The sequence below is a fragment of the Mesoplodon densirostris genome, chromosome 3 (genome assembly GCF_025265405.1).
Source record: "Mesoplodon densirostris isolate mMesDen1 chromosome 3, mMesDen1 primary haplotype, whole genome shotgun sequence".
Taxonomy (NCBI): domain Eukaryota; kingdom Metazoa; phylum Chordata; class Mammalia; order Artiodactyla; family Ziphiidae; genus Mesoplodon; species Mesoplodon densirostris.
The window spans coordinates 140291932-140317558 of NC_082663.1; the positions used below are offsets into that span (position 1 = coordinate 140291932).

The window sequence follows — 25627 nt, forward strand, 5'->3', positions numbered from 1 at the left end:
ATCTTCCCGGACTGGGGCACGAACCTGCGTCCCCTGCATCGGCAGGTGGACTCTCAACCACTGCGCCATCAGGGAAGCCCTGGTCTGATTTCTTACAAGTGCATGGGAATCTATGATGCAAGTGTTCCAAAGCCTCCTCCTCACCTTGTTCTGAAAGGCTGGGCTGTAGATGAAGGAATGGAGGTGTGAGGCCAGAAGGGAACTGGGCTCTAGCCCTTAGAGCTGCCTCTCAGCCTCCCCTGCCCGCAGGAGGCCCAAGTCTGTCAGGGACTCTATGGAAATGAGCTTTTATTACACCAGCAGCCTCTATGGCAAGTGGCAACAGGGCCTCGGCAAGGGCGCTGTAACCTTGCAGGATGGCAGGGGTCAGGGGCATGGAAAGTGGCCGGTGCTGCACGACGGGGACCCACAGGCTGGGCAGCCCGCTCAGGGTCTCCGTGCTGTCCAGAGATGAGCAGTGTTGGCTGAAATAAATTACCACCGTGGAGGCGGAAGACAGGAGAATGCAGGAGGGGGAACGGAGAGCCGGGAGGCAGGTCTGAGCACACGGCTTCGGTAGGTCCAGAGCTGGGACACCCTCCCAGGCTGCTAGGAGGGGGACAATCTTCCAGGCGGGGCATTGGAAGATCAGGGGTTCAGAGGTCGAGGTCAGGAAGTGGGCAGATGAAGGTGCGTCTGTCTGGAGCCCAGGACTTTCTCTGCAGAGAAAGTGGTGGTGCTGTCTAGGCCAAACATTCAGGGACCCCTGGGGTGAGGCAGAGGTGCAGGGACCATGACAGTTCTGGGACAATTTGGGGTTTGGGTCCGGGGGTTCAGCAGCCCAGGCAGTCATTCTGCAGAAAAGCAGGCTGTTTCGTTTCTAAGTTGCTGACGCTACGTCCTTGATTTGGCCAGAGTCACGCCCCCTCAGAAACAGGTCTTTGGCTATGAGTCCTTCCCAGAAACATCCCTCTTCCAGGGAGCAGAACGTCAGGCCGTGGGAGCTGCTCTGGCCACCCAGCCCAAGGCTGTAGGGTGGGGTGACTGGTGCTCCAGCTGCAGCTGGCGGGGAGGGAGGCGCCTCCAGCCACCTCACTGACCATCCTTCCTGTTGAGGTGGGGACTGGGCCCCAAGGAGGCCCACCATCATCTCTGCTGGTCTGTTTATCGGGTTCATTTGGAAGCAGGGGTCACCTGGGCAGGGTCCAGCAGCCCCCAGACAGTCAAGTCTCCTGTCAGCGACCCTCTTCTGGTGGGGTGAAATCACAGCCAGATCACGTCTTCCTGCTCGGAGCTTTAGGAAGAGAAGCCACTCTGACTGATGGGGAGAGAAGCCAAAAAATGCCTGTGGGCTGCCAGGCCTGGCGGGGGCGGGACTGTGGACCATTCCCTAAACCCGCCTCCAAGTGGCTTGGCCTGGCTGCCTCCGCCCACTGAGACATGAGCACCCCACCTGGAGCCGGGGTTGTGGGGACAGGGTCCAGCAGGGCCCCTCAGGACCCTGCCCATCCCCACCAGGCCACAGTGATGGGATGGGGCCTTCACTTTGGTAAGAATGAGCACAGCATGCAAGAAACCACTGACCAAATAGAAAACTTATCTGTGGAACTCAATCAGCTATGAAAAGGGAGGAACCATTGACACAACACCATGGATGGACAGCAAGGGAACTCTGTTGAGTGAGAAAAAGCCAATCTCAAAAGGTTACGTACCCCACAATTCTGTTTACAAAGCATCCCTGAAATGGCAAAAGTATAGAGCGGGAGAACAGATGAATGGTTGGGGGGGGGTGCGGAAATCGAGGTGGGTGTGGCTATAAACCTGCAGCTAAAGGGATCCTTGAGGTGATGGTGTATCCTGTATCTTGACTGTGGTCATGATTACACAAATCTACACGTGGGGGAAAATTGCAGACTCAATTGCAAATGAGTGCATGTAAAAGTGGTGAAAAAGGAGTAAGACGGGTAGATTGTATTGATGTCAATTTCCTGGCGTTACACTGTAACTCAAGTTCTGGGAGATGTTACCACTGGGGGGAACTGGATGAAGGGCACCTAAGATCTCTCTGTTATTTCTTCCAACTGCATGTGAACCTATGGTATCTCAAATTTAGAAGTTTAATAAAACTCTTCCCCTGCAAAAGGAAAATAAAAGCAGACCTCTCTCAGAAGATACTGGACAGGGTGGGCAACACTTGGATGACTTTAAAGTTATACATATGATCATTATTAGCATGAGAGATGGGAGGGGACAACACATGGACAGAAATGGCTTCAAAGTTGCTACATTTTGCTGAAAGTGTTTATAATACTCCCACCAAGTAGACTGTGAAAAATTTAAAGATGAATAGTCTTATCCCCAGAGTTACCACTAAAAAAATAATGCTAAAACAACAATAACTGAATCAAAATGGAATCCTAAAAGATACTCAAAAGAGAGCATGGAAGGAGAAACACAGGGGGGCAAAACAAAATTAGTGCAACAGTAACCCTAAACCCAGCCCTATCAATAATTATATTATATGCATGTGAACTAAACCCAGTGCCTGGTGCAAGATGACGCACCCCTAAATCTCTGGGACTTTGGTTGCTGCTGGTGGAAAAGCCTTCCTACTGGGTTTGATGAGTGGGGATGTAAACTAGCCTTTGCCACCAGCATGGGGTGGAGAGACCCTTGCCACCCAGGAAGGCAGGGCTCTGAGGCCCGCCAGTGCAGCCAGCCTCCAGGACCTGGCATTTACCTGAGCTGATAGATCAACCCACTGTTTAAACCTCTTGAGTTGAGTTTGCTCAACCCAAAAGATTTGCCTCATCCAGGGAGTCTGCCCAGCAGCCCCTTCCCAGCCTCACCCCACAGGGCTCTCTGGTCTCCTGACCATTTCCTCCATCCTTCCTTCAGGGGGGACAAAGATTCTCTACCCAACCAAACTCCACCCGGGCTCCTCTGAGCTCTTTTTCACTTTGGTCTCAAATTCTAGGCTTCCGTGTTCATCTCAGCACTGCCCAACTGTAGCAAGAATCTGCTAATATGTCAGTTTAGCCAGAAACCCCCCTCCTCCATACTGATCATGCTTGATATCTGATTGGGTCCCTCATCCTCCACCATCCACCCCCCGCCCCCTGTAATGTCTCATCACCCTGGCCTGCCTTCAGCAACAATCAGGTGCAGTCGGTTTAGCTAGAATATCCCCCCTTCACCCCTGATGTTTCCTCCTAGTAACTTTCCATCCACTGACTGCCACCCCCCACTCCTTGGCTATAAATTCCCACTTTTTCTTCTTTTATTATTAGGAGTTGGTTACAATCTCTATCCCCACTGCAAGACTCCACAGTGCTCCCCCTTGAAAAATATATTCCTTGCGTCATGAATAATTTCTTCCTTAACAAGGGTCCCAGGCCCAGTGGGTCTCAGGGACAGGTCTGTCCTGGGGTCCAGTCCTTGGCAGGGTTCGCTAAGCTCACCCTACACATATAAGCTGCTCTTCTATGTATGCTGGGTGGATGGGGGTCAAGAGAGAACAGATCCCCCACCTCATTCCCTGAAACCCTATAGCAGGCTGACCCCTCCATCAGTCACTCCCACTCCCTGCCAGGTTCCAGGGCCAGTGGAGGGAGGTTGGGGGCGGGCCCAGCTCTCACCTGTCCTCTGTTTCCCCGTCCAAGTCCACCACCTCATGGCCGGCTGCCACATGCCTAGCGTCCAGGGGACCCAGGTCATAGTCGTAGCTGTACAAAGCAGAGGCTGGTGTCGGCTGCTCTGGAAGGAAGGAGGACTGAGTCGGTAGGGAAGGCACTGGAGGGAGAGGATCTGGATGACCAACAGCCCAGGGGGCCTGAGGGGAGGAGATCTGTGGCCCAGAGCAACAGATAGGAGGTGAGGTCACAAGGTGGGGAAGCGGACACAGAAATCAGAGATGAGGAGACACAGAAAAGCACAAAGTTGGGGTGGGGCTGGGGAGAGACTGACCAAGACCGAGGAGATGCAAAGGGACCCAGACGCAAAGAGGAGAAGATGGAGCGATACATTCCGGGACAGGGTGGGGTCCCCGAGACGGGGCATGAGTGGATCCTCACCAAGGGCACAGCGGCCGGGGGGCGCGGTTTCCAATCTCACGCGTCCGCGGCAGGCAGCCTCCTGGAGGTGGCAGGTGCTGGTATAGACGACGCCGTCGGAGCCACATACCGGGTCCCCGCTGGTGGTGCAGTCACGTGCGCAGCCGCAGCGCGTAATCTTCGTCCCCTCCTCCGGGATGGCCGCGGCACCTCCCTCGCCAGGGGACCAGCCTGGCGGGCGAGGCGAAATGGGCAGGCCCCGGGAACCCCACCCCCCAACTTGATCCCCGCCTCCACCTGGGCCTGGGGTTGGGGAGAAGTCCCTGGGGTCCGGACCACACTCCACAGCGTGGAGACAGTTCCTAGGAAGCCCTGAGCCCTGACCTGGTAGAATTTCATGCAAGTATTTGCCTAGTGTTTACCAAAATAAAATTTAAAAAGAAAACTTTTATGTTCATTGCAGCTCTACTTACAATAGCCAGGATATGGAAGCAACCTAAGTGTCCATCGACAGATGAATGAATAAAGAAGATGTGGCACATATATATACAATGGAATATTACTCAGCCATAAAAAGAAACGAAATTGAGTTATCTGTAGTGAGGTGGATGGACCTGGAGTCTGTCATACAGAGTGAAGTAAGTCAGAAAGAGAAGAACAAATACCATATGCTAACACATATATATGAAATCTAAAAAAAAAAAGATTCTAAAGAACCTAGGGGCAGGACAGGAATAAAGACACAAACCTACTAGAGAACAGACTTGAGGATATGGGGAGAGGGAAGGGTAAGCTGGGACGAAGTGAGAGAGTGGCATGGACATATATACACTACCAAACGTAAAATAGACAGCTAGTGGGAAACAGCCGCATAGCACAGGGAGATCAGCTCAGTGCTTTGTGACCGCCTAGAGGGGTGGGATAGGGAGGGTGAGAGGGAGATGCAAGAGGGAGGAGATATGGGGATATATGTATACATATAGCTGATTCACTTTGTTATACAGCAGAAACTAACACAACATTGTAAAGCAATTATATTCCAATAAAGATGTTAACAAATAAATAAATAAATAAAAAGAAAACTTTTAAATTAAAAGCAATCTAAACTCATTTCAAGAAGTCTGGAAAATAAAGAAAAGGGTCCCGAGGGACCCCTAGCCCGTCCTTCGCTGTGGTCGATTGGGGCTCCCGGCCTGGGTCCCAACACCCTTTGGCTTGTGGGGAAGGGGAGGCAAGGGCTCTCCTTTGGGCCGCCCGCTTCTACACCCGCCCCCTCATACCCCCCCTAGGCCCCGCCCCGCTAAGCCCCGCCTCCTTCTCACTGCCTGCCCACTCTGCTCAACCCCAAGCCCCTCGCTCAGGCAGCGCGCCCTGGACCGTGCCGGGTCCTCCTGCCTTTACCACGCCCTCCTCTGCCGCGGGTGGGGTCGGAGTGGCTGGTGGTCGGAAGGGGCAATGGCCCCGCGCACTTACCGGGGCCCTGGGCCAAGGCACGCTCCACCTCGTTGCACGCAGGCCCCGCGCACAGCTCCCGGGCGAGGGGACTGCGCGAGCTGACGTTGTAGAAGCGCGTGGCCTCGAAGGCTGCGGGACCAGGGGAGAAGGGTGACCAAGTGATGGATGACAGTGTGAGGGGCTGAGCTAGAGTTGTGGGTGTTGGGCGCGGACCTACCAGGCTCGTAGTAGTCGTACACGGAGATGGGCAGCGCCGACGTCCTGCCCACGACGTGCTGGCGGAGCGCCCGGAACCTCACGCACGTCAAACACCCACTGGGGATCTGCGGGGGCAGCGGGCGGGCTCAGGCTCGGCCGGGGCCACTAGGGCCAGAGACTGAGCTCCGGCCTCTGTGCTCTGTGACGCCGCAAAATGTGGGCCCAGAACTGGCTGATTTCGGGATGCCCAGGAGGCGTGAAACAGAAACGTGATCCCATTTTAATCTTGTGGGTCCTTCCATCCCACTTGGGAAAAACATCTCAGCTGGTCTTTCATCCCCCACTCCCCCCATGGCAGGTGCCCTCCCTCCTTTGTGTGTGTGTGTGTGTGTGTGTGTGTGTGTGTGTGTGTGTGTGGACATTCACAAACTTGTGCAACCACTATCCATCTGCAGAATATTTCCATCACCTCAAAAGGAAGCCCTATCCCCATTTGCACTCCCCATCCCCCCAACTCCTGGCAACCACCAATCTGCTTTCTGTCTCTTCACTCCACATGTTTTTGAGGTTCAAACCATCACTGCTTCATTCCTTTTGATGCCTGAATACTATTCCATACCCCTCCCAACTTTCTGCACCAAAGCAAGCTGGCTAGGGCACAGGGCAGGCAGCCGTGCCAACTCCGCCTGAGTTGACTCTCCCAGTTTCTTTTTCTTGGTATGAGATCACTGCAGGAACCACACCGGGCCATGGCAGCTGTGCCCCCGCCAATGTGGCTGCCGTGGAGGCCTCCACCCACCACCCCCGGCCAGCGGTACCTCATCAAAGTAGAAGAGCACTCTGCGACCAGCCACCTCGTACCTCTTCAGTGCCACGTGCTTGTCGAGGAGCAGCTGGCAGGGAAGCCAGAGGTCAGGGTCTGCCCGGCCCTTCAGACCCCAATGCTCTCTTCCTCCCCGATCTCCAAGGGCCCAAGGTGGGCTGGACCCGTGAAGAGCCAAGGCCCCGGAGGCTGAGGAGTTTGCCCACGGTCATCCAGCAAGTCCCCATGGGCCAGGCCAGGGGGTGGAGGTCAGCACCCAGGAGAGGGCATTCAAGGCTGGTTACCACTGTCCCGAGGGCCTGCTTCCCCTTCCCTGCCTGCAGTCTCCCCTGAGCGAGCCTCAGTCCCAGGCCGGACCTCCCTGTGGCCCTCTAGGCGCCCACAGAGCCCTGCCACCTGCTCCTGCCTCACCTGCACCATTCAAACCCCCTCCCCCAGGACAGGCCCTACTTTCCTGTCCCTCCCCACACTGCAGACATCCTCAGGTAAGGCTGCTCCACCTACTTTGTGACCCTCTTCCCCTCCCCACCCCAAAAGGGGGCTGGTCTCTCTTTAAGTTGAGGATGGTGGCAAATCTCTCCCTGGTATCCCAGATCATCTCCAAAGCGCAGGCAGGTCCGTTGAACCCTTCCTCTGCCACATGGATAACAGCACAGGTGGCCCACTGAATGACACCTACTGGCAAAGCTCCCACCCCTCCCCACCTGCCCCTCAGCAGACAGCCAGCCCCCAAACACCAACTTTGCCCAGAAAGACAAAAAAGCAAACACCAAAACTCATTTTATGAAGGGCTGGGAATTTGCAACCTGGGCAGGGCCACCAGCCAGAGACCCGAGCCGAGCCCTGTCCACCAGTGCTACCTCACCTGCTCCAGGCTCTCAACGTCCGCCCGGAACCCTGACAGCAGGGGCACCTCCAGGACCGCCATGTTGGAGGAGCCTGTATGCAGCCACCTTCCGGTGAGGGGAGAGAGAGAGAGGCCCTTGAACTCAAGCCCCGCAGTGGAATTCATGGACCCCTCTGTCCCCACAACCCCTGAGCCTGCCTGCCTGGCAGCCCATCTGCACAAACACCCTTGGCTGGGTCATTGGTCAGCCCATTTCACAGCTAAGACACTGAGACCATAAAGAAAAGGCCTTGCCGAGGGTTCTGGGCCTGACCCAGGTCTATCGACTCTGGGCTGTGTTTTTGGGTTTTTTTTGTTTTTTTGCGGTACGCGGGCCTCTCACTGTTGTGGCCTCTCCCGTTGCAGAGCAAAGGCTCCAGACACGCAGGCTCAGCAGCCGTGGCTCACGGGCCCAGCCGCTCCCCGGCATGTGGGATCTTCCCGGACTGGGGCACGAACCCGCGTCCCCTGCATCAGCAGGTGGACTCCCAACCACTGCGCCACCAGGGAAGCCCTGGGCTGTGTTTTGACCCGAACTCCATGCTGTACCCCCAGTGTGGGAAGCTGCTTCATGGGGCCGAGGGAGTCCAGGCCACTGGGGGAGACCCGGTCACTCTCCAGTGCCAGCCCTCAGTTTCCCCTTCTGTGACATGGGGGGTGGGTAAATATGGCCTCTGGGGCTTGCTATGTGCCAGGCCCTCCCTGTGCTGGGTGCTGGTGACAGGGAGGCTGACACTGAGTGAGGAACCTGCAGACTGTGGCCCAAGGGGACGGGGTGGCCACAGCTCCTGGGGTGGCGGGGGAGGCTTCCTGCAGGGGTGAGGCCTGAGAGACGCTATATCTGGGTGGCACACAATGGGGTTTTTTTCTTAACACATCTGAGGGAGGAACAGAGATGCCCCAGCAGGCCTGCCGGGGCCAGACAGTTGGGCCAGTCCAGCTGCTTCTCGCTCCCCCGCCTGATTAGACGGTGATCACAGCCCTGCTTAGTGGAACCATCCTGAGTCTCACTGTGGAGCAGGAAACACAGCTGGAGGTTTGGGAAGCCACTCAGCCAGGGCTCCCAGGCTTGGACCAAGTTGGGCTTGTTCTTCAGAACTTCCTAAGATGGGGACCTTGGACATGTGAGGGCTGAGGGTCAAGGTTAAAGAAGGTGTCTGGGCAGCTCTGATGGGTTTCAGGTGCCATAGCTTTCAACCACCTTTGGGTTCCCCCATCGTTGCCATGGTAATGAGCATGCTTTGTGGGCAGCTGCATGCACCCACCACCGAGGACCCTCTGTGGCCTGGTCCCAGGGTCACACCTGGGGCTGATAGGTCGCACAGGGGCCACAAACAGCCATCCCACCCAGCCCCACCTGTCACTGGGGTTTGCTGCACCCATTCAGAAGCACTTCCATTTCTTTCATTTCAAAAATCATTTGGAGTGTAAGCTTCTGATTGCAAAGGCATTCATTTTGAAAACATCCATCTTGAATAAAGATACTGGCAGCTGTATGACACAACTACTAGCAAAACAACCAGAAGAGGAATCATGCTGCCCCCACCCATGAAGGTCCCTCTTTCAGGAAGCCCTGGGCAACCTACATGACGGACCACTTGGGTCACCCTGCCTTCCCCTTCCAGCACCCTAATTCCTGCTCTTGTATTTTAAATTTGCCAACAGTGAATCCACAAAAATGTAAGCAAACCCCCCCTCGGACCCCAATATAGGCAGAACCTCAGGTCCGTGCCTTCTCTCTGTCTCTGTACCTGTGACCTCGCTGTGTGACCCTCGGGAGGGTCATGTACCCTCCGGGACCTGTGAGTAAGAAATCTTGTTCTTCAAAGGTCCCTGATGGGTGTTGCTGAGGTGTGCCTTGTGATCAGACTAAGGACCACAAGGGCTGGTCCAGCCACAACTTTGGCTCGAGTCGGTGAAATGTCTGCGGGGCTCCCACAAGTAGTACAGGCTCAGATGAATGCCCGAGGCGTTCCTAGCCGAAAGCGTCACTATATAAAACACCATCCGGGCTTCCCTGGTGGCGCAGTGGTTGAGAGTCCGCCTGCCAATGCAGGGGACACGGGTTCGTGCCCCGGTCCGGGAAGATCCCACATGCTGCAGAGCAGCTGGGCCCGTGAGCTGTGGCCGCTGAGCCTGCGCGTCCGGAGCCTGTGCTCCGCAACCGGAGAGGCCACAACAGTGAGAGGCCCGTGTACCGCCAAAAAAAAAAAAAGAAAAAAAAAAAACGCCGTCCAGGTGGTGGTGGCAGCCAGCGGAGCAGGTGGCCTTACCTGGTGCACACCTCCAGGGTCACCGGGTACTCGTGCTGATGCTGGTCGGCTGCTGGGTCGTCATCGTCAGCCGAGGAGGCAGGTGCAGGGGGCCGCCGCTCGGCCTCGGGCTCCTGGAGGTTGATGAGCAGCTGGAAGGACGGCTTGGCCACCGGGTCTGGCACATTGTAGGTAACATCGATCTGGGGGGTGGGAGGACAGAGGCTGAGGGGACAGGGGAGTGGGGAGGGGAGAGGCAAGGGCGGGGCAAGGTGGGGGACAGCCAGAACGACGACAATGGTGACATCAGCAACAGTTCTGGGCACTACGGTCATTCCATTTCGCCCTGATGGTGTAGGTACGACCATCATCCCATTTTTCCACATTTCAAGCCCAGGTCTGTCTGCCTCTCAGGCTCCCTCTCCTATCCACTGTGTTGTCTGGGCTCCCACTTTCCAGATGGAGAAGCTGAGAATGTGAGGGTCTCCTGGCAGACTTGCCCTCTGACCGCTGGCCAGAGCCTAGGAGGCCAGCCTGTCTCCACCCAGAGTGTGACTAAATCCTGAGCCTGGTGACTGAGGGGTCGTGGGGAGCGCCAGGCTGGGCATCTCCATTCAGGCCTTGGCAGGGAGAATAACAAGTCCCACCATGGGGGGTGAAGGGAGGGGTCTGCTTAAGGTCAGAGACCACCGGAACGAGGATCAGATGGAGCTTCTGGGGGGACTCCATCCTCAAGGGGACACATTGCCATCTGCCTTGGGTCCTGCCTTGGGCAGAGTGGACGGCATTTCAGGGGCTGACAGGCTGCCCTGGGGTGGCTCTCACACACACATCCACCCCACTCAACCTGGACCAACACTGAGCTGCCTCCCGCCTGCCCCTCCAGGGGTGCCCTGGAAGCACCCCCTCTCCCCGCAGCCTCACCTGCATCAGGCAGCAGCCTTCGCCCTTGGCGCTCACAAACAGCCCTGTGGGGAGGCTGGGGATCTGGGGAGAGAAGATGCCGTGGTTTCCCCGAAGACACACGTGGACAGACAGGCAGCAGGGAGGGGCTGCCATTGCTGCCCACCCCCAACCCTGATCCCGGGAGCACGCACTGCCGCCATCTGTAGAAGCTTCTGGTTGGCCCTGTGCAGCTCGAAGGTCTCCTGGTAGTCCAAGTTGGTGGAGGCCAGGGAGACGGTGAGGTTGATGCCGCCCGCGTAAGACAAGATGGCATACTCTGCCAAGGCCTGCAGAGCCACGCAGGTGTCCTAGGGACAGAGCAGGAGGCTGAGGTCAGCCCCAGGAGCAGGTCTGGCCCACACTGCGGGTGCCACGGACCCTCTCTGGATACCAGTGACCCGTGAGGCTGGAACAGAGAGCACTGGGTGTCCGGTGTAGATATCCACAGGGCTAGGGGCCCCAGGCAGCTGGGGAGCATCTCCATGGAGGCAGGGGCTGGGTCCCTGTCCCAGAGCCAGGCACATCTGTCCCTCGGCCCCATCCTCCTGCCCTCTCTTGGACATCATGCCCCCAGGGGCTGCGGGCAAGGAGCCATCCTGCGACTTGAAGCAGCCAGTGGCTTCCTACCTGGCTCTTGAGTCCCAAGCCTGGGCCACAGTAACCCCGCTCAGACCCGAGCCCCTCTTTTGGCCCTTCCTGGCTCACCTGAGTGGAGGAGAAGCCCCCAAGGGCATTCCGCTGCTGGGACAGCCACTTCACCACAGGCAGGGCAGTGGCCACATCTCCCAGGAGGGTGTAGGTCAGCAGGGCATAGGCTGTCATTTCCACCTCGGCCGAGACCACTGCAACGGAAGAGGCCAGCTGGGGCCCTTTTGACACTGGGACCCAGGACCCGGTGCCCACAGCAGGCACCGCAGGTGGGGTGGCCAGTACCTGTCTGATAGACCCCGTCACTGAAGCTCAGGAACGCGTCCTTGTCCACATCCCGGGAACCCGTCAGGCTCCAGTGGGTCACCCCATCTGTAAGGCCAGAACAGGTCAGGGGCCACAACCCCTGTTGGCACTCAGCCTGGCAACCCATGCTGAGTGTCAGCGCATGTGGTCTCAAGAAGAGACACCAGGGGGCTGGGCCCCAGGGGAAGATGGCTGGGACAGGAAGGGTCTTGGGGCTACATCTCAGATCTGCAGCTACAGAGACAAACCCAGCCCCTCCTGCACCGTTGGCAGACATCACCAATCCCTGGCTGCTTTTCTGTGCCCCGACAGACATCACTAATCAATGACCTCCCTCCTGGCTGGGGCCCTGAGGCAGGCCCCAGTCTACCCCACCTGGGGACCAGGAAGCCACTCCGTACTTGCAAAGGCTCCAAAGATTCTCAGTTCATGTGTGGTATAAAAAGCCCTCAAACCATTGAGAAGTCGGCGCTCCCTGCCTCAGATCTTGAGCAGTTAGTCCTAAATTGACACTGTCATCCAACTGGATGGTTTTAGAATTTTGCTTTTTAAGTTTTTTCTTCTTCTTCTTCTTCTTCTTCTTCTTCTTCAGCAGTGAAAGCAATTCTTCAGGTGACATCTTAAGCAGAGAAGCTGGATGGAATACCAGCGCAGCTCCCGGGAAAGCTCAGGGGTTCGGGGGAAGAAGACTGAGTTTGGGGACCTTCCGAGAAGTCACAGCTCAGTGGCTGGGGCTCCCCAAACACAATGGGGAGTCATTTTGTAGATGGAGAGACTGACACTCCAAGATGGAAAAGACTTTCCGAGGCTCACCCAGTGATGGGGGGCAGGGTGCGAGCCGGGTGCAGCCCTCCCCTGCCTCCCAGCACCCTGCCCAGGGATGGTTTCCAGGAAGCCTGGGGGATCCTCTACCGGGGATCTCTGAGCACTGTTTTCCCTGGTGGGGGCTGGGTGGCATCCCCTACTTCATAGGGGAAGAAAATGATGCTCAAGCTCAAGCCACTTCATCAAATGAAGCCACTAGTAGATACAATAATGAATGAGTAATAAATGAGTAAAAAAAACAGTGAGGGACTTCCCTTGTGGTGCAGTGGTTAAGAATCTGCCTGCCAATGAAGGGGACACGGGTTCGATCCCTGGTCCAGGAGGATCCCACATGCCGCAGAGCAACTAAGCCCATGTGCCACAACTACTGAGGTCTGTGCACCTAGAGCCCGTGCTCTGCAACAAGGGAAGCCACCGCAATGAGGAGCTGGCACCCTGCAACGAAGAGTAGCCCCCGATCGCCGCAACTAGAGAAAGCCCGTGTGCAGCAACGAAGACCCAACGAAGCCAAAAATAAAATAAAAGATTTAAAAAAAGATTTATAAAAAAAAACCAGAGTGGGCAAAGGACGCCTCCTTAGTTCCATGCACGTGTTCATGATCTGTTTACTGGGGCCCGCAGTAGGCTGGTCCCACACTGTGTCCGCTGGGGTGGCAGGCAGGGGCACCTACCCTGGGTGATGGCCAGGCTGCGGAGCTTTCGCAGAGCGGCGGGGGCTGCAGGGCTGTGGAGCAGGGTCAGCGCGTAGGCCGTCAGGGCACTGCTGTAGGGGTCCATAGCCAGGGGTGCGCCAGACTCCAGGAAGTGCCTGGCTTTGGCAATGGCACCCCTCTCCTCCTGCGGGGTGCAGCAGAGGTGGGAATTGGAGCCCTGGGAGGCTGCTCTGCCTTCACCCCACCCACCACGCTCCCAAAGGTTCTCAGGACATGCCTGGGGAAAGCACTGGATGGCTTGCAGCCCCTCACTTTGTATCCTTCTGGTGCCCCACTGCCTGAAGCCTCAGCTTTCAAAGCCCCATTCCCTTTCTTTTATGTTGGTGCCATGTTTTCCAAATGAAGTCTGAGCACGACAAATCAATTCAGAGACACTCTGGGGGAAGCAGGCAGACCCCTGACCGCCCCGCCCCATCCCACTCTATCACTAGGCTGGCTTCTAAGACCCCCAGCTCAGGCCCATCTCATCCTCCAGGCCTTGCTTCAATTGTCACCTCCTCCAGGAAGCCCACCAACCCTCATCATGCTCCTGACCCACAGTGTGAGCGGCTGGAGGAAACCAAGTCCATTGTCCAGTGATGGGCTTAGTTCAGAGAAGCTGCCCAATAATATAGGTTAAATGGAAAAAGGAGTGATTCAAAGCATTTGGGAATTTAGCAAATGAGCAATGGTGCTCCTGTGGGCACCGGCGGAGCCATGGAGTTAAGATAACTCTGCTTTGGTGATTGTTAAGATTGCAGAAAGAATGCTCTCCCAAAGCTTTCCATCTTTAGATCAGGATAAAGCATGGGAACCACCCTTACAGCATGTTGTTAAGACGTACCATCTCCCTCCCGGGGCATGTATTAGGGATGACAGAGCAAATTAACTGGACCCCAAGCCTGAGCCACAGAAGCCCAGAGCCTGGGGTGGGGGTGGCTGGACGCTTTTGCAGAGGTAGCACTGATGTCCTTATAAGAAGAAAGGACGAAGAGACACAGAGAGAAGGCCGTGGAAAGACAGGCAGAGTTGGAGTGATGCAGACACAAGCCAAGGAATGCTGGGAGTTCCAGGAAGGTGAAAGAGGCTAGGAAGCATCCTCCCCTAGACCTCCAGAGGAGCCATGGCCCTGCCCACACACTGACTTCAGACCTTGGCCTCCAGAACTGCGAGAGAATAAACTCCTGTTGTTTAAAGCCACTGTTTGTGGTACTTTGTTACAAATGCCACAGGACACAAGTCCAGGGGCCTTTATTCAGCCTAAGGCACATGGGCCTTCACCTTCTTGAGTTCAGGAAGAAACACTTGGTTCAGCTCTAGAAAAGTCTGATAAGGTCAGAATGACCTAAATGTCGATTTTACCAAAACAAAAAGCAGAACCAGGGGATGGAGAAGAGGCCCACCTTGGGAACGCCAAGGAGCCTGGGTTCCTCAGTCTCAGGTGCAGGCAGGGAGGAGGCACCCACGAGGCCTGCACCCCCGGAATCCCTTGGTCCCGGGCCAACCAAGTTGGTTGGTCTTCCTAGAGGCAGGGTGTATGAGTCTGCTGGGGCTGTGTAACAAAGTACCACAAATTGGGTGGCTTAAAAAAGTAGAAATTTCTTGTCTCGTGGATCTGGAGGCCAGAAGTCCAATATCAAGGTGTTAGTAGGGCTGGTTCCTTCTGAGGGCCATGAGGAAAGGATCTGTTCCAGGCCTCTCTCTTGGCTTGTAGCCTGCCATCTTCTCCCTTTGTCTTCACATAATCTTCCCTCTGTGCTGGTCTCTGTGCCCTAATGTCCCCCTTTTCCAAGGATGCCAGTCATAGTGGATTAGTACCCACCCTAAAGGCTACATTTTAACGTGACTACCTCTTTAAAGGCCCTGTCTCTAAATACAATCACATTCTGAAGTCTTGGGGCTGTTATGTACTGAATGTCTGTGCCTCCCTGCCCCCCACAACAAATGTATATGTTAAAGCCCTAACCTCCAATATGGTGGTGTTAGGAAGGGGTGCCTTTGGGAGGTGATTAGGTTTAGATGAGGCCAAGAGGGTAGAACCTCTATAATCAATGAGGCTGCTTATATAAAAGAAGACAAAGAGACACCAGAGTGATCTCTCTCTTAATCTCTCCCCCAACCCCATCCCACCTCTCTCCATGGTCATGCACCAAGAAAAGGCCAGGTGAGGACACAGAAAGAAGATGGCTGTCTACAAGCCAGGAAGAGACCCCTCATTAAGAACTGAATCAGAGGGGCTTCACTGGTAGTGCAGTGGTTGAGAGTCCGCCTGCCGATGCAGGAGACACGGGTTCGTGCCCCAGTCCGGGAGGATCCCACATGCCGTGGAGCGGCTGGGCCCGTGAGCCATGGCCACTGAGCCTGTGCGTCTGGAGCCTGTGCTCCGCAACGGGAGAGGCCGCGGCAGTGAGAGGCCTGCGTGCCGCGATGAAGAGTGGCCCCCGCTCGCCGCAACTGGAGAAAGCCCTCGCACAGAAATGAATACCCAACACAGCCAAAAATAAAAAAAAAATTAAAAAAAAGAACTGAATCAGAAAGAAAAAAAAAAGAACTAAATCGACCAGAACCTTGACCTTGGACTTTCCAGTCTCTAGAACCATAAGAAATAAATGTCTGTTGTTGAAGTCCCTCACTCTGTGGTATTTTGTGATGGCAGCCTGAGCTGACTAAGATGGGGGTTGGGATTTCAAGATATGAATTTTGGGGGCGACACAATTCAGCCCCTTAACACAGGGCAAGCAAGGGGCTTTCTGGGCAAAGCGTGTGGGATGTGGAGGGTCTTAGGTCACACCAAAGCCTAGACACAGTCAAATCGGGATGGTGAGGCTGAAAATTCTGAGAAGTGCCACAATTCACAATTCATCACCAGAGGATTTAGAATTGACACAGGTTAGGAATGGTGGAGTCCCTACCCCAGCGGCTGAGATCCATCTAAGCTCTCACTGCAGGGGACATGCATCCATCTGGGACAGCCTCACAGAAGTGACGATGGCCCTTGAGTTCCTTGGGACGTCTAAGCCCTGCTGGGTCTAGTGCCGTCCCTGAAGGTTCTAGACTCTTCCCCCAAAATGCATTCATGAGTCCAACATTTTGTATAGGGCTCCCTGAAGCCAGCCCATGGGTCACTGGCCAGGAACCTGATTGGGCCCAAAATGATTCTCCGATTGGGCCTGGGGGCTGTGGACAGTCCTGGGAGGGCTCGTACTCAGGATACAGCCACCCCTACCCCACTCTCCCACACGCATGTCCCCTGTGATTACTGCTGGAATCTCTCACACCTCTGCTCAGGCCACAAGAAGTTGGATGTTCTGTGACCATTGAAAAGCATCAAAAAGTCTCACTAATGAGCAGAAGAGGGGCAGCAAGGAATAAATAGAAGCTGAAGATGGCCAGAAGATGGCCAACCTGGCCTGCAGGCCAAAACTGTCCGCTCGCTCCTCCAGCCCCCGGCATCTCCCAGGCCCCCTGCGCTTACCTCCGAGGCCAGGCCCATCTCCAGGAGCGCTGCCACCACGTAGGCTGTCAGTGGGACTGTGCCGTGGATCCCACCCTGTAAGAGGATTTGTAGGCTTCATCCCAAGCCAGAGGGGACAGCCCCCTGCCCCCACTGGGCCCAGACAACACTGGGGAGCAGCCAGGGCAAGGCCAAGACCCCAGGAGGAGGCTGGGAGGCTGCCAACCTGGATGTCCTTGTTCAGAATCCTGCCCACCGCCGGGAAGGAGCCATCTGCCCGCTGCTGCTGGACAATCCAGCCCTTGGCGGCTGCCAGCTCCTGAGGGTCAATGAAGATAAAGCTGCGCGCCTGGGCGAAGGACTTCAGGACAAAGGCTGTGAGCCTGAAACAGGATGAGGTGGGGGCTGGGAGAGCCATGGGCTGGGGAGCTGCAAAACAGAGTCACCTCCCATGTGCCCCGCCAGGGACTGTGGCACGCTCCCCACATCATCCAAGACTCTGCTTCCTACTCTGCAAGACAGGAGGGTCCAGCCTGCCCTCACAGGGCTGTTGTGAGCACTTGATGGAAGTGTGTGGGCACACAGCAGGACCTGATGATGGAGCCCAGCCTCCCCGTTTGCTCCCTCCCCACCAGAAGCACCCGGGTCTGCTCCTTGCCTGGCACTCAAGGCCTTTCTGTGAGCTGGTCCAGTCTCACCACCAACCCCACCACCCCCGCCATGTGCAGAAGACCTTCCTTGTTGCTCCTCCATAAACACTCCCCAAGAGATCCCAGGTCTTGCTGAGAGATCCCAGGAAAAACCGGCAACCAGGTACGCTGGACACTTGGGCTCCTCTATAGCCCTAGCCAGCCACAGCCATGGGCCTTCCAGTCCCCAGACCTGTAAATGGCTTTGGAATGGGCACATGAGGTGATGCTGGGAGCAGCTGCAGCCATTCTGCCATCACGAGGAGAGCAGCCACTGTGCCGAGGATGGCCACAGGGACCAAGGGAAAGAACCAGGAACTCCAATGGATTGTGGGACTGCCAGACTGGCCAATCCTGGAGCCTCCCCAGCTCTATGGTGTGAGGAGATGTTCAGAATTGCTTTTTCAGACAGTTTTCTTTTGTTTGCAGCTGAAAACATCCCACCAACCCACTAGCTTCAGTTACTCAGTTACCCAGGCCCTGGATGCACCATGCTCCTACCTCCCTTCTTTACAGGATGAAGTCTTACTTGTCTCTCAGCGTTCAACCCAGGGGTCTCTCCCCAGAGGAAGCCTCTCAGACACCTCCACTCTGTGATGGGCATGCTGCCTCTGGACCCCCAGGCCCTCCCTCTGTGTCATTGTTTTCTATCTGTATCTCTGCAGCCTGCCCCTTGTCCACCCCATCCCCCAGCCCAACTGTTGCTAGTGCACCGTGAATGGGAGACGATGAAGCTGGAGAATGAATGAATGAAAAAATGAATTCAGGAGAACCATCAGATGGAAACCAGGGAGCCAAGAGGGACGAACAGCAGAACTATCAGCAGGGGAAACACCCCAACTCAGGATGAAAGAGTAATTCATCCTTTTCAAAATCAAGTGGCTCCCCCACCTGACACACATCAGGATGGCTACTATAAAACAAAAACCAAACAACACAGAAAACAACATGTGTTGATGAAGATGCAGAGAAATTGGAACCCCTGTGCACTGCTGGTGGGAATGGACAGTGGTACAGCCACTGTGGAAAACAATATGGCAGTTCCTAAAAAAATTGAACATAGAATTATCATATGATCCAGCAATTCCACTACTGGGTATATACCCAAAAGAAATGAAAGCAGAGTCTATCTGTGCACCCACATTTGTAGCAGCATTATTCACAACGGCCAAACTATGGAAGCAACCCAGTGTCCACTGACAGATGAAGGGACAAGCAAAATGTGGTATTGAGGTAGGATGTAGATGGGCCCCTGGGCTGAGTGGCTGGTGTTTGTCAAGCGGAGTAAATTGAAACTTGTTTCCCCCTGATATTTCAACAGGAAAGTTAGTGGCAGGAGCAGAGGCGAGCTGAGCTCTGCTGGAGTAAAAAGATAAGATGACCACATCTTTCATTCTTGAGGTCAAGGAGACCTCCCCAACTGCCCATGCACAAAAAAGCTCCTTTGGGCATCAAAAAGGGAGGGAGCACTAACCCATAATCTCTGTTCTGTCAATCTCCCAGATTGAGAGCCCCCTCACTGGAATACATTTTGGCTAAAAGATGCATGCGCATATCAGGCAGGGCCCTGGGTCAGGTCAGATGTGGAAAACCAAGAAAGATGATTGGTGAGAGGGAAACAAAAACCTGGAAAAACTGCCCCCATATAAGTGATTTAAATCATCTCTCTGGTGTACTCCTTGTCAGGGAGGATGCCCGCACTCTTCTCTGGGTGTGTATTTCTGCTTTACAAAGTCTCTTTGTGGAATTCTTTCTCTAAAGAAGACAAGGACCAAGGTCCTCTCACCTGCCGACACCAGTATATCCATACAATGGAATATCATTCAGCCTTGAAAAGGAAAGAAACTCTGCAAAGTGCTATAACAGGGCCAAACATTGAGGACATTATGCTGAGTGGAATAAGCCAATCACAAAAGACACTGTATGATTCCACTTCTATGAGGCACTTAAGAGTAGTCAGAATCATAGAGACAGAAAGTAGGATGGTGGTTGCCAGGGGCTGGGGGGAGGGGAGAATGGGGAGTTAGCATTTAATAAGTATAGAGTTTCAGATTTACAAGATGAAAAGAGTTATGGGGATGGACAGTGGTGATGGCTGCTCAACAGTATGAATGTACTTAATACCACTTAACTGTATACTTAAAAATAGTTAAGACGGTAAATTTTCTGTTATTTAATACAGTTGAAAAAGCAAAAAGAAAGGAAATCAAGTGGCTCCAAGCTCTGTTTCTGTGAATCACCGAAACCTGAAATATTAACCTTACAATGTACCCCAAACCCAGGAGTCAGCTTGTCCTGGCCACTCTCCTTCCAAGATACCTCAAATCCATCCTCTTCCTTCTACCCCCATGGCTCCTGTGTCAGCCAGGCCACCCCATGGCTCCCACTGCTTCCACCAGCCCAGCCCTGCCCCATCACCTACTCTGTATGCAGCAGAGTTTGGAAATTCCAAACACTGGGGGGCCAAGATGGAACTTAGTTGCCCCTGTGCTGGGAACTGTGGAATTTCCACATTCTACTACACTGTTCTCTTTTTTTTTTCTTTTTTTTGCAATACACGGGCCTCTCACTGTTGTGGCCTCTCCCATTGCGGAGCACAGGCTCCGGACGCACAGGCTCAGCGGCCATGGATCACGGGCCTAGCCGCTCCACGGCATGTGGGATCTTCCCGGACTGGGGCATGAACCCATGTCCCCTGCATCGGCAGGCGGACTCTCAACCACTGCGCCACCAGGGAAGCCCCCACTGTTCTCTTTATTTTTCCATCTTAAAACACAAACAGGGATAAACAAACTGTGGTACATCCATAAAACTGAATATTATTCAGCAACAAAAAGAGCTAACAGGCCACAATATGAGCTAACAAGCCACGATATGACCTGGAGGAAATTTAAATGCATATTACAGAGTGAAAGCAGAAATCTGAAAAGGCTGCATACTGAATGATTCCAACTCTATGACATTCTGGAAAAGGCAAAACTATAGAGACAGTAAAAGTATCAGTGGTTGCCAGGGGCTGGGGGGAGGGAGAGACAAATGTGCAGAGCACAGGGGATTTTTAGGGCAGTGAAACTATTCTGTATGATACCTTAATTGTCCAAACCCATAGACTATGCAACATGAACCCTAAACTATGGACCTCAGTTAATAATAATGTAGCAATACTGGTCCATCATTTATAACAAATGTACATCACTAATGCAGGACACTAACAGCAGGGGAAACTGTGTGTAGGGGAGAGGGCCATTTCTACCTATTTAATTTTTCTATGAAACTAAAACTGTTCTACAAAAATAAGCTCTATTAATTAAACACACACAGCCCAGAATGACTCAGATTACAGCCATGCTTTGTTCTAAGCCCTCCTGCTCCATCTGGAATAAAATTAAACTCCTCCCCCTGCTCAGTCTGGCCCTGCCACCCTCACCTCCCTCACGTTGGGCCACTCTCCTTCTCATCTGTGCTGCTCCAGCCACACTGGTCTCCTTCTGTGGTTCAAACTCATCAAGCTCAGTTCTGCCTCAGGGCCTTTGCACAGGCTGTTCCCTCTGCCTGAAATGTTCTCCCCTTGGATTTTCATACAGCTCCTCTCTCATCTTCTTCAGGTGACCTCCTCAGGGGCACCTTTTCTGACCACCCCATGTAACTGTGTGCCTCATCATACCCTACCCTCTTAGCATGCTTCATAGATATGAGAAATTATATAGGTGATGTAGTAGCTTTAAAATATATCCACAAATGCCTTGCTTCTTTTCCTTTCAAGCAGTAGAACCCAATTTTCCCCTTCTTGAGTATAGGCTGTACATAGTGACTTGCTTCTAAAGAACTTAATGTGGTGGGGACTTCTTGGTGGCGCGGTGGTTAAGAATCCGCCTGCCAATGCAGAGGACACAGGTTCAATCCCTGGTCCGGGAAGATCCCACATGCCGTGGAGCAACTAAGCCCATGGGCCACAACTACTGAGCCTGCTCTCTAGAGCCTCCGAGCGATAACTACTGAGCCTATGTGCCACAACTACTGAAGCCTGCACACCTAGAGCCCATGCTCTGCAACAAGAAAAGCCACCACAGTGAGAGGGCCCCACACCACAATGAAGAGAGTAGCCCCCCACTTGCTGCAACTAGAGAAAGCCCACACCACACACAGCAACGAAGACCCAATACAGCCAAAAATAAATAAATAAAAATTTTTAAAAAGTAGAATGCAGTGGAGGTGACAGTATGACTTGGGAAACCAGATGATAAAAGGCATGTGGCATCCTCCTTGCTTTCTCTCTTGGAGTTTTTATTCAAAGGGAAGTCAGCTGCCATGTTGTAAGGACACTCAAGCAGCCCTATGGGATAGTCTTCAGTGAGGAACTGAGGCCTCCTGCCAATAGCCATGTGAGAGAACCAACTTGGAAACAAATGCTCCAGCCCCAGTCAAGCCTTCAGATGATGACAGCCCCAGCCAACACCCTGACTGCAACCTTGGGAGAGATCCTGAGCCAGCAGGGCTAGCTAAGCTGCTCCTGAATTCCTGACCCACAGAACTGTGACTAAATGTTTGTTTTAGACGGCTATGTTTTGGGGTAACTTGTTACACAGCAGTAGATAACCATTACATCTTGTACAGGGTCTCTCTTTCGGGCAATGAGCTCCTGGAGGCAGGGACAATGTCTTTCTTGTTCCCTCAGGAGTAAGAAAAGAGCCTGGCACATAGTAGACACTTGAATAAACAAACAAATGAATGAATGAATGAACACTGGATGCACCGGAACCTATCTATAACAGATCCTGAGTTTTAAGGAAGTTGAGGAAGTTGGACTGGATCCTGGACTCCCTGGCCAAATATTTAGGGAGAGGTGCTAATAAGGTATCCATCCCAGTGGGTACCTGGCACTGTAATGAGCACGCCTGCACCCTTATCCTATTGCCTCCCAGATCCCAGTCCAGAGAGGGATGCGTGGTGAGAAAACAGGTTCAGAGAAGTTGAGCATCTGGTCTAAGGCTGCCACAGTTCACACGAGACAGAGCCTGGGTTTGCCCAGTCCCAGGGTGGATGCTGTTGCCACTGTCCTGTGCATCCTATAGTTCTGTCCTACAGGGAGGTTTCACAAGGCTAAGGGGGAGAGGCAAGCTGCTGGGTGTCACATTTCCATGACCACAGTAGAACTGGTCTTTTCTTGCTCACTGTGTGTGTGTGTGTGTGTGTGTGTGTGTGTGTGTGTGTGTGTGTGTGAACTGTGGGAGGGCATACAAAGGTCACAGCTCACTATTTCTGACTGGTGGAGGCCTCTGGGAGCTGCCAGGACTTGGCCAGCTTTCAGAGAGTGACTCAGTGGCTTTGGCCAACCCCGCAGGGGCTGGGGGCCTCTGCTTGCTAGTGCGTGACTGTGGCCTTGCCTCATGGGCTGTCAGCAAGGCAGGGCCCTGGGACCAGAACTGGGTCAGATGATTGGTTTCTGGGGACTGGGGGGCTGAGCAGGTCATCAAGGCTGGGCCCCTTGGGAGCCAAGCGAGTGACACTGCACGGCAGTGTGGGCTCAGCCAGCCGTGTCCCTATACCCCCGGCCCCTGGCACTGACGCTGGGCAGTGGACACTGTTGATTTAAGGACTGGATACTTTCCATGCCCATAGCTGCTGCAGGCGCCATCAGGGTGTTGCTCTGAGAAGGACACCCCACTAGGGACAGAAAGTTCGGGGTGCCCCACTTCCTCAGTAAGCCCCAAAGTGGACGAGGCAAATCCCTGATGATGCCAAGAACTGCTGTGGCCCAAAGATCCCAGGGAATAAGACCCAGGTACACCCAGGCCCTCCCTGCTCTGGTTGACCCTGAAAGCCAGAGGGAGCCGCTTGCAAGGGAAACCGGACCCCAGGACGTGCCTCCAGAACCCCACAACCCAGCTTTAAGGCAGTGGTCTGGCCTCTCCCAGCCCATCCCCTCCTGCTCAGGGTCACCCCATTCCTGGGTCCAGTGGGCTCTGAGGAGGACCAGAGCGCCAGGACCCATCCTCAAGGGGCCAGAGGGCAGGGGTTCAGTTCCTGGGCCCTGTGGCAACAAGAGCAGAAGGAGTAATAGTAACCATCACTGCTGCCAGCTCCACCATGCACAGGCCAGGCAGAACCCGCCCCCGCCAACAATCCAGACCTCTGAACCCCAGGGGCTAGGACCATGGCCATCTCCATTCCCCATGCAGGCTCCTCATCACCCTGGGGATCAGGCCCCAGGGGTCCTGGCTACGCTGTGCTGGACACGAGGCTGTGACTTCAAGTGGAAGAACCTCAGCAGCCGTGCCTGGGGAGTGAGGACTCACCACATACTCCCCGACTTGTCCCGCTCCCCGAAAGCACTATAGGAGCCATCTTGGTGCTTGTAGGTCAACTGTCTCTGGTAGCCTGCGGGGCAAGAAGAGGGGACAGCATCCTGGTGAATGGTTGGCCAGCCAACGTCTTACCCCAGGACCCTGAAACAATGCCACACCCACATCGGGGGTTCCTGAGACTGCCCCATGCCCACAGCTGGGGTCCTTGAAACTGCCCCATGCCCACAGCTGGGGTCCTTGAAACTGCCCCACACCCACAGCTGGGGGGGATTGAAACCTCTACTTTATTCTTCTTTTGTTTCCTGATATCGCCCCTTTGTGACTCCTGGTCACACACCGGCCCCTCAGTCGTACCTGGGGCAGGGGGCGGTCAGTGAAATGCACCATCTCCAGGCGCCCTCGAGCTTGGTTTGCTCAGAGCACAGAGTGGCCAGAGCAAGGGAGCAAGGAGGGACGAGAGGGAGGGAGGTCAGGTGGGCTACTGGGGCCTCCAAGGCTGGGATGGGCGGTTGGTCTTATTGTGAGGGCAGCAGGGGGCGTGAGTGGAGGGGGTGAGGGGAGCAGGGGAGGGGTGAGGGGACAAATGTAGCGGGTGGATCGTAGGGTCCGGAGAGGAAGCAGAGAAACTGGGCAGGTGGGGACTGTCTAGGCGAGCATGACAATGGCTTGGAGCGGGTGATGGGGACAGGCAGGGAGGGGTTCTGAGGTATAGGCAGAGCTGCCTTAGCTGAATAAGATGTGAAGGAAAAAAAGAAGGATGCTGAAGGCATCAAGGTTTGCGGCCTGAAAGGCAGGAAGGACGGAGCTGTGCCCATCAACGTGGGGAAAGAGGCAGGAGGAACTCTGAAGTGGGTGGACAGTGTCCCCTCCACCAAACTAATGTCCATCTGGAACCTCAAAATGTGACCTTATCGGGAGTGAGGTTCTTTGCAGATGGAATTATGTTCCTGGATTAGGCTGGACCCTAAATCCAATGACTGGTGTCCTTCTCGGAGGAAAGAAAGGGAAACACACAGATATAAAGGGGCTTGTGAAGACGGAGACAGAGAGCGTGGTGATGTGTCCACAAGCCAAAGAACACCTGGAGTCACCAGAATTCCGCCAGGACAGAGGCCTGGGACAGATGCTCCCTCGGAGCCTCCAGACGGAATCGACCCTGTTCACACCTTCATTTTGGACCTCTGGCTTCCAGAACCATAAAGGAATAAAGTCCTATTGTTCTAAGTCACTCAGTTTGTGGTACTTTGTTACGGCAGCCCCAGAAAACTAACACCAAAGGTTTGCCGGAAAACCAGGGGGTCGGCGGTTAATTTGGGGCTTGTTGAGTCTGAAAGGCCAATTGGCTGATAAGCATCAGGTCTGGCTGTCCGGGGGGGTCCAGGCTGCCACTCACCCATACAGGTCATTGCACTCTGGGTGGCGTTCAAGGGCCTGAGCCCAGATGAGTCCACTGAGGTATGCCTGGCCCTGGGAGGCCAGGGCCCACCCACCTCCAAGACCTTCACAGCACAACAACCTGAGCCCCCCGTCCCCACGATGGACCAAGCAGACTTGGGGTTCTGGGCAGTCTGCGGTCAGCCTTCATGAAGCCAAACCTTCAGCCCATGGCAACCCCTGAGTTCTCTTTTCATCTGAGAGTTGTACGTTCTTCAGAGTAAGTTTTTTCATTTTTCTCATCCACAAGGACAGATGGTTCTAGATCATCAGGACTGCCCTTGGAGTACAGTAACTGCAGGAACCGTAACGGGCCAGGAGGCAGGGACCCCAGACTCGCCTTAGGAATCGAGGTTTTCACATGCCTCAATTTCCCCATCTGATAGGGGCCAGCATCGTCTGAGCCAGGCACCCGCAGGTCCTTTTCGGTGGCAGAAATTTCCAAGGTTGTGCCCGTGGGTTCTCATCTCCCTCTGGCTGGGTCTAGTGCCCTGGCTGCCCCTTGTGCCCCAATCCAGGGGAGCCTGCAGTCTGAGAAGCCCCCACCACTTGCCCCTATGAGGTCTTGGGCACCTCTTCACTCCCAGGAGCTTCACTTTGCTCATCTGGGAAATGAGGACCATCAGTGTGGAGGCTGCCAGGAAGGCAACTCAGGGCAGCATGGATGGAGCGGCACGTGCCTGG

At 54.5% G+C, this 25627-nt stretch overlaps 1 protein-coding gene across 1 annotated transcript in view; it reads right to left on the reverse strand.

Annotated features, from left to right (window-relative positions):
- Window positions 1-1152: 1152 nt before the first annotated feature.
- Window positions 1153-25627, reverse strand: part of CPAMD8 (C3 and PZP like alpha-2-macroglobulin domain containing 8) — a 98547-nt gene continuing 74072 nt past the window's right edge. The window contains exons 27-42 of the mRNA XM_060094453.1: window positions 23501-23582; window positions 16742-16898; window positions 16537-16611; window positions 13041-13206; window positions 11524-11610; window positions 11296-11432; window positions 10743-10898; window positions 10570-10632; window positions 9667-9848; window positions 7373-7460; window positions 6503-6577; window positions 5704-5809; window positions 5505-5615; window positions 4053-4262; window positions 3618-3735; window positions 1153-1228 (exon numbers count right to left, since the gene is read on the reverse strand). Coding sequence (XP_059950436.1) covers window positions 1153-1228; window positions 3618-3735; window positions 4053-4262; window positions 5505-5615; window positions 5704-5809; window positions 6503-6577; window positions 7373-7460; window positions 9667-9848; window positions 10570-10632; window positions 10743-10898; window positions 11296-11432; window positions 11524-11610; window positions 13041-13206; window positions 16537-16611; window positions 16742-16898; window positions 23501-23582 — 1889 coding nt within the window. The remainder of the gene's footprint in view (window positions 1229-3617; window positions 3736-4052; window positions 4263-5504; window positions 5616-5703; window positions 5810-6502; window positions 6578-7372; window positions 7461-9666; window positions 9849-10569; window positions 10633-10742; window positions 10899-11295; window positions 11433-11523; window positions 11611-13040; window positions 13207-16536; window positions 16612-16741; window positions 16899-23500; window positions 23583-25627) is intronic.